Genomic DNA, 8,487 nt, shown 5'->3' with positions numbered 1-8,487 from the left:
CTGTCAGGGAAAAGTATTTATGGCTATAGCTGGAGAGGAACCATCAGTGGTTGAGATTTGGGATGTTGATAGTGGAGAGTAAGTAGTGCATTTGAAGTCTCCCGACATTGATTCCCATGGAAAGCCTACAGAATCCTCTACCAAGTCGAAAGGGATGTGCATGGCTATTCAGACATTCTTTTCTCCCAAGTCACAAGGATTCTTAAATGTTTTAGTAGGGTACGAGGATGGAAGCCTTGCTTGGTGGGATTTAAGGAATCCAAGGACACCTGTTACTTCCATTAAAAATTTCATTCTGAACCGGTTCTAAGCCTTGCCCTAGATGAAGAGTGCAGAGGTGGTGTCACTGGGGCAGCTGATGAAAAAATTGTGTGTTTCTCCTTGGATTATGATACGGGTATGTGTCTTTTGAAGAAAGAAATCAATCATTCATATCCAGGCATATCAGACATCTCTATAAGAAAAGATAACAGAATTTTTGCAACAGCTGGTTGGGATCACAGGGTTCGTATGTATGATTATCATAAAGGGAAACCGCTTGCAATCTTGAAATATCACTCGGCAACGGTTACTAGTGTTTCATTTTCGAAGGATTGCAAATTATTAGCATCATCATCTGAAAATGCTACTATTGCCTTGTGGTCGTTATATCCACCTGGTGTTTAGTTTAACATCTGTATATTTTTGTTTACATGGGAAATTGATACAAGTCAATTTCACAAGTGTATTCTAGAATTTAAACTATATTTTATGAGTTTATTGCTGGAAGAGGCCGAGTTCATTAGCTGGGGGCTGAGATCATTTGTTGGAGGCCGAGTTAGTTTGCAGAGGACCGAATTGATATGAAGGAAATTGAGCTATTTGCTGGAGATGTTTCACAGGTTCCACTGATTGATCTGTTGCATGTATATAGAAGAAAGGTCCTTTAGGAGGTTTGTTGAAGATTGCTTAGAAGAGGCAGTTGTGGTTTACATTGATCATCTCCTTACTCAGAAAAACTACATCAAGGAGAAAACACTTGAAAAGATGCGTTCCTGTTATCTTGTCAGATCAAATAGAGTTACCTTTCCAAAACATTTTAGACTACAGTCAGTTTTCCATCAAGCGGCCGGCTACACGGATAGGAGTGGAGCTTTTGGAATATTTGGATTCCATAACAGATATAGAAATAAAAAGGACGATTGAACACCTAGCAGCAGAGAATAAGATTTCGATTGCCTATGTTATTTTTAGCAAAGGGAAGGACACCTGTAATGCCACTAATGCCACCGCTATTCAAACGGTGCCAGAACAACAAAAGAGGATTCGATTCCTATTTCCCTAGATTTTAATTAATGTTTCAAACTGGATTTGCGCCCCATGTGTCAGTCATTAGAGGATTTCAGGGAAATGCTGTTCTATCTTTAGCATAGATGGAACGCCCATTTCTAATTTTTGTAATTGTAATTGTAACAGCGCAGAGGATTTTTGGGGTCAATTTGTTTTGCCTGGCAGCATGTATTTGATTTATTGTATTAAAAATTCATTTTGTAAGGGGGGAGAGAGTGAGAGAAGAGTGGAGAGTTTTTTCTGAGCGCTGGGAGCTGCTGGAGAAGCAGAGAGCTTTGTATTGTACAGTTTTCTGCAGAGAATTTAATGGAATTTCAAAGCTCTGTTTGCTGAGATTCATGTGGTATGTTGATTTAGCATAAGTTTTTCCCTTTGTCTCATATGTAATCAGTTATATTCCATTTCATTTCATGACCCTTTCAAGCTGAACAAATGAAGTGATTAGGTAGGAATTCATAGTATTATATGCTCCTCCTATAAGTTTGTTCGCTTTCGATGTTTTCTACTGTTTAAGGAGGATTCAGAGTTATTGTCTGCCCTCCTTAACTCCTCACCAGTCTTGCCATCCCGTTTGAAACCAGATTTGGTGTTAAATTGCATGCCTACCTTGCCTCAGTTGATAACCTGTGTAGTCATTATATTTTTCTGTTTGAAGCTGTGATTTTGCCCATGTAGCCCAGAAAAGCCCCGTCATTCCATTAAAAAACCCCAAAAATCATTAAATCCAAACCCCCTATCAATTTACTAGCCTAAAATCCTTATTCTTAATTGGTCAGCCTAATCCTATTGAAAGATCTATCAAATCTGACCCGAGAGAGCCTTCTCATACCTCGTAGGGCTAGCTACAAGGTGAAATGGTTTGATGTAGCCTTGAAGGTTTACCTTCCTCAGCCTAGGGTGAAATCTCAAGCGCTAACACATCCATCAACTCTTCATCTTCCTGAGATTCCTCCTGTTCTGAAGCTTTGCCTTTAGGAGAATTTCTGGTACTAGTTTCTGCTGGTCAAAGTGGTTGGACCAACAGATTGTCTTTTGACTGCTCCTTGGAAGGCATTTCTCGGGATTTCATTAAAGCTCTGTCCTCCATGAACTTTACATCCCGCTGAACCACTACCTTCCTACTCCTTGGAAGATAGACTCTATATGCCTTAGCATTCTCGCTATATCCCACAAGATATCCTTTTTTAGTAGTTTGATCTAATTTCTTTCTCTTTTCTTCGGGTACACAACAATACGCTAAACTCTCAAATACCCTGAAATGACTGACTTCAGGTGTCTTCCCAATGAAGACCCTTTCCAGAGTGATTTTGCCCAATGCTTTGTGTGGAGTCTTGTTTTGGACATAAACTGTTGTGTTGCATGCTTCTGCCCACAGGAATTTGGGCATATCTTGATCATACAACACCCTACCTACTTCCACAATAGTCCTGTTTTTCCTTTCTGCTACTCCATTTTGCTCCGGATTGTAGGGTGCTGTCCACTCTCTTCTGATGCCTTCCTTAGCGCAAAAATCGGTGAAGTCCTTGTCAACATACCCTCCACCATTGATTGAGTGCAACACTTTGATCTTCTTTCCTGTCAGATTCTACACTAGAGCCTTGAACTCTTTGAATCGACCAAAAACCTCATCCTTGTTTTTCAGAAAGTAGATCCAAGTCTTCCAGGAATGGTCATCGATGAAGGTGACGAAGTTTTCAGAACCACTAAGAGATTTTGTGGACATTGGTCTAAAGATGTCTGAGTGTATCAATTCTAGAACACTCTTAGCTCTATTGTTACTTCTGGAAAACACTGCTTTGGCATACTTGCCTAGAGCGCACCCTCTGCACAAATCATCTCGTTCGGTACTTAGTTCTGGAACTCCTGTTAATGTTTTCCTGAGAATTCGCAGAGCCCCATGGTGTAAGTGTCCCATCCTCCTGTGCCATAGTTCATTCAAATCTTTGTCTCCTTTGCTACCTATCAGTGCCATTAGTGATCCTAGCAGTGTGTTACTTTTGGTTCCAATCTGGGGCTTCCTTTTCCAACTTGGGTGTTTGACATATACTTTCTCCTTAATGAAGAAAATGTCATAGCCCTTGTTTTGAAGTTGAGATACGGAGAGTAAGTTCATCCCCAATCCTGGCACATGCAGCACATTGGTTGCTCGACGCTGCTCTCCTGCTTCGGTTTGAAAGACTACGGTACCTCTTCCTACTGGGGTACACTTTGCCTTATTTCCCATGGTGATTTGAAAATTCATTCTTTCTTTCTGATAATCTGAAAATATTCTCGAATTCCTGTCATATGCCAGGAAGCTCCACTATCTATATACCAAACCTCAGAGGAGGCAGAGCTTGCTAGGCAAACAACTTCTTCTAATCTGGAAGCTAACATAGAATAATCATGATCCATATCCCTTGTGCTTTCTTCTGGAAATCTGTGTGAGTCCCTTTGAGTTCATGCCTCTGCATCATGCTCTTGACCCATAGTCCATTCTTCTCTCCTGTTGCCAGATCTCTGCTCTGATACCATGTGAAAAGTTCTAATCTGAAATTCTATTGCAACAATTGATTTATTTCACCTACTTATTCTTCACAATAAGTTATTTACCAAATCAATTTAGCAAATATTAAAATAAACTTTACTGCAGTTATCACATAATTACACAGAGAAAATACATACACAAGAACCAATCACATCAACACAGTTGCTTTTGGACAATTGTCCCCGGAAAAACTCAATGTGGGAAAACCGGTGCAGTAGATGAGGGTTTTATTAATCTTCAACAACAATTGCTCTTACAAGGAATGATTTTACAGAGAAACTGAAAGAAAACACCTGAGACTTTCCCCTGGAAACTTTCTGACACTTTGGAGACCCTTCTCCCACTTCTGTGTCACCTCTGCGTCACTCTGCGTGGCTTTGAGTGGCTCTGCGTCCCTCTGTGTCAGCCTGCGAGGGGGCTATGTCTCTCCTCTGGTCTGTGTCTCCCTCTGCGTTGTCTCTCAATGTCCTTGAGTCACCTCCTCCTTGGTCACTAACTGCTACTGATGCCCTCCTCTTCCTCCACCCTGCAACTCTCCCTCTGAAATCAATCTCCTTCTCTTGAGATATTGAGTATTTGCCAGTATGTCTCCAAATGACTCTCATGTCTTCTCTTATACTTTTCCTGTTGACGAATCAACGACCGCAATTAAGTCTCTAATCAACAGCTAAGATTAAAACAGACTTGATCCTCGTTTCATAGAAGCTTCTCACCCTTATCTTTATTAATACCCATTAATATTTTTATTTTCCTAAGTTTAGACTTAGGAACCCATTAAAAATATTAATTATTTTAATAACTCCTCATCCAGGTGGAATTTCTTAAAATGATTTCTGGGCCTTGGAGATCTCACGTGCCTTAGCTCTCCTCCAAATTTCAAGGCTAGAGCACATCTGATGCTACCCGAAATCAACATAATATATGGTCAAACTACTATATATACCCAGCTAGGCTCTTCGCATTAGGACACAAAAATCGGATCTGTCTCTGATATTTTCGCATAACAATTACAGTGAGAAGTTCAGTAATTTCGGATGGGTAACACAGTTCAGGAATTCAGATCCTTCTGTAGTTTCAGAGGGCAGTCATAGTAAATGGATTTCGGATGTCACAGTGAAGTATTTCGGAGGTCTGTACATTGTACAGAATTCAGATAAGGAAAAGACAACAAGGAGATCTAGTAACAATACCTCACAAATCTCTGTGATATACAGATGGGTAGCAGCAGAGACATGTTCTAATATCAATGTTTTAAAAACCGGAATCGGTAACCGGATCGGTCCACCTAATGAATCGGGTTTCGAAGCAGAATCGACCGAACTGGGACTATTCAGGTCTAAACGAACCAGTTTTAAAAAATACATTAAATAATTAATTTTTAATGAAAAAACTATTTTTAAGATTTAAAACCATGATTCCAAGCCATAGAGACAAAATATGCAAAGTTTGCTCATTTATATACCATGTAAAGGTGAATATATCAAAATGGCACTGAGTGCAATACATATCATTGACAAAATACATAAGCAATGAGGCTCCAAATGGCCTATAAAGTCCAAAAAACAATGCTACAACCTATGAAGCCATTGGCCTACTACAAGTCTAAACTCTAGACTCTAGAGTCTACACATGATCAGTCATCAAATTCTTCACCACTACTAGACACATGATCATCATCATTAGCCTCATCTGCAACCTTAGTAGCAATGCCACCAGTAACAATAGAAGTGGACCTAATGGAAGCACGAGTTGGTCGAGTTGCACGACTAGTGCCTTCCATTGGTTGTTTGCCTTTCCTTGATGCGGCTACTGATCTTGGTTTGGTGCGGCTACTGATCTTGGTTTTGATGGCGCCACCAAATCTGCTTCATCCCCTGCTATTGCCATGTCAATATTAAAATCAATATCAAACATGGGATCTTCAGTATCTTCCACCCATTCTGATTTTGGATCAATATCATCCAACACCATGGGATCTAGATCAGGTGTTTTGTTCATCATTTGGTTCCTCCATAGTCGAAGGTTGTATTGCACGAAGACAAGGCCATTTAACCATTTTTGTTCCAAACAGTTTCTCTTCTTCATGTGTATGCGCTAAAAAACAAGCCAATTGTGCTCACAACCTAAAGCACTACAAGTTTGGCTGAGGACTCTAATTGCAAACTTTTGCAATTGAGGCTACTGGCCGCCAAATGACTCGTACCAATGTGTTGCAAAGAAAAAGCCATTAATTAGTAACTTAGTTCATTTCATTACTTATTTACAAATTACAAGTATTTATAGATAATTTGAATTGTAAATTTGTAAAAAAATTAACTTGAAAAAAAAAACAAATTGGAAATTGGAATTGCTTACTTGGTTGATCCACATCTCTTGTCATCTTTGCCAAGTTTTTGCCAAAGGTACCAGTTGCCGTACTGAAAAGAGTAAGTTGTCTATGTATGTCCAACTTGTTTGCATGGATAGGGACCATGCGCTCCAAGCAATCAATCAATCTAGCTTTGGCCTCCCCATCCTGCAGATCTCCTAGCCGAGCTTTATAATGATACTTTGGGTTCAAAAAATACCCAGTTGCATGTATAGGACGATGGAGTTGATTGTTCCATCTGTTATTAATGATTTCTCATATACGGCCATATTTAGCTAATCTGCCCTTGTAAGCTGCCTGTATCTGCTGCTTTCCCTGATCCATAATCTCATAAATGTAGCCCATGGCCAGTTTTTCCCCATCCACCATCCTTAGCACCTTAACAAGGGGCTTGGTAATTTTCACAAGCTCTGTATACCTTTTCCAAAAAGAATTGTCAAACACTTTGTTTTTGGTGTCTTTGCCATCTTCTTTATGAGCCCACGGAGATTCAGTCCAATCATCAGAAGAAAACATTTTCTGTAGGTTTTTATGTTGAGCATTGAAACATTGCAACGTGAGGAAGTGAGTTGCAAATCTCGTAATTGCAGGCCTAACAAGCTCTTTGCCCCTAGTGTTTTTCTTCATTAGGTTCAATACCCATGAGTGGTTGTAAATGTATTTTGTAATGCACTTGGCATGCTCTACAGTGTTTTTTATCCACTCCACTTTGCCTATGTCTTCAAGCATGAGGTCTATGCAATGTGCAACACATGGAGTCCAAAATATGGTCCTATATTTGGACTCAAGCATCTTTCCAGCAAGAACATAGTTTGAAGAATTATTGGTGATGACTTGCACAACGTCCTGCTCACCAACTTCCTGTATAATGTCATCCAAAAGCTCAAATACAAGGGTTGCATCCTTCACCTTATCAGATGTATCAATTGATCTAAAAAACATGGTTCCTTGAGGGCAAGAAATAAGGAAATTAATGATAGTGCAGTTCTTTCCATCGGTCCATCCATCTGACATGATGGAACAACCTATTTTGAGCCATGAATCTTTATACTCAGCCAAATACTCATCAATGGAAGAAATCTCTTTTTGCAAAAGAGCTCCCCTCAAGTCATGCATACTAGGGCCTTTGAAGCCCTTTCCTGCAACTATAACAGAGTCCCACATAGCTTGGTAATAAGGTGAGCGAGCAACATTAAATGGGATATCTGCATCATACCACCATTTAGAAATGTATTGATGGAAAGTTTTTTTGCATTGCTTTTGCCAATGTTGATCCAGAGTGGGTTGACAACTTGGATGGGAGGAAGTGGAATTAGAAGAGGCAATGTTGGTAGAGGATGAGAAATAACTCTGGATGTTTGTTCTCTTTGTTCCTTTCGATAGTTGGCCAAAAGAAGGATGAACATAGTGAAAGGGGTCATTGGTGGAAGGAATAGAAGAGGAGTCTTGAATCTCATAATCATCTTTCCCACTCTCTTTCATGGCTTCTAATAGTTCCCTCTTCCTTGTAATGTCATCTTGGATAGCCTTCTCCCTAGCCTTGTCGTCATGAAACTTTTCAAGCTTGGAAAGGTATTCTGCCCTAATAGGACCTAACACTTCATTTGGTGCATCACATGGCTTTACTTGGCCTCTTACCCTAGCCAAGTGTTGTTTCAATCTGAGAATACCCCACCTCCAATAGGTTTATGGCATAATTTGCATATCATTTTTCCATCAATCACATCACAATAAGCCCATGCATTGTTCTTGCCTTTGGGCTTGAAATAATTAAGGTTTGTAAAGAAATCTGACATTTAAAAATAATTTGCAGCTAAGAAACATAGAAAACCAAAGCTAAATTTAGGAAAACAAATGCAAATGTAGCCTACAAAATTTGATAGCATAGAACTAGAGATTTGATAGCATAGATGATAGAAGTTAGAAGTTTAGAACACATTAAAAAATTTAATACATGGACAACAGTCAAATGAGGAATTTTCAAGTGAAAATCCTTATGTGGAAATGCAAACTAGCTTCCTTAGCCTCCTCTTGAAGATGTCAACTCTATTGACAACTCCAAACTATCTCCAAAATAGCTCCAACTCCAACTCCAAGCGTCCAAGATGACTACTCCAGTAAAAACTCAACACTCTCCAAGCTCCCATTCAAACTCACAAATACTCCAAATGAGATGTGTGAGATGTTGATTTTGGGTAGCATCGGATGCACTCTAGCTTCAAAATTTTGTGGAGGGACTAGAACACATGAGATCTCCAAGACC

The 8,487-nt window shown here is 39.6% G+C and overlaps 2 protein-coding genes and 1 pseudogene across 2 annotated transcripts in view; 2 read left to right on the top strand and 1 right to left on the bottom strand.

The window, feature by feature from the left end:
• Positions 1–8,487, top strand: part of SWEETIE (HEAT repeat-containing protein) — a 541,573-nt gene that overhangs the window by 360,663 nt on the left and 172,423 nt on the right. The gene's annotated exons all lie outside the window — the stretch shown is intronic.
• Positions 20–757, top strand: LOC149157844 (protein DECREASED SIZE EXCLUSION LIMIT 1-like; annotated as a pseudogene).
• On the bottom strand, positions 6,480–7,388 carry LOC149157843 (uncharacterized). Its single transcript, XM_089437585.1, has 2 exons — positions 6,630–7,388; positions 6,480–6,539 (listed from the first exon to the last, which is right to left on the bottom strand). Exons 1-2 carry the CDS (start codon positions 7,386–7,388, stop codon positions 6,480–6,482), a joined length of 819 nt encoding a protein of 272 aa, XP_089293711.1.

The sequence above is a fragment of the Pinus tabuliformis genome, chromosome 5_2 (genome assembly GCF_031772625.1).
Source record: "Pinus tabuliformis cultivar Carrire ecotype Pingquan chromosome 5_2, CPIR1, whole genome shotgun sequence".
In the NCBI taxonomy this organism is placed as follows: domain Eukaryota; kingdom Viridiplantae; phylum Streptophyta; class Pinopsida; order Pinales; family Pinaceae; genus Pinus; species Pinus tabuliformis.
This window is presented reverse-complemented; position numbering and strand designations above follow the sequence as displayed.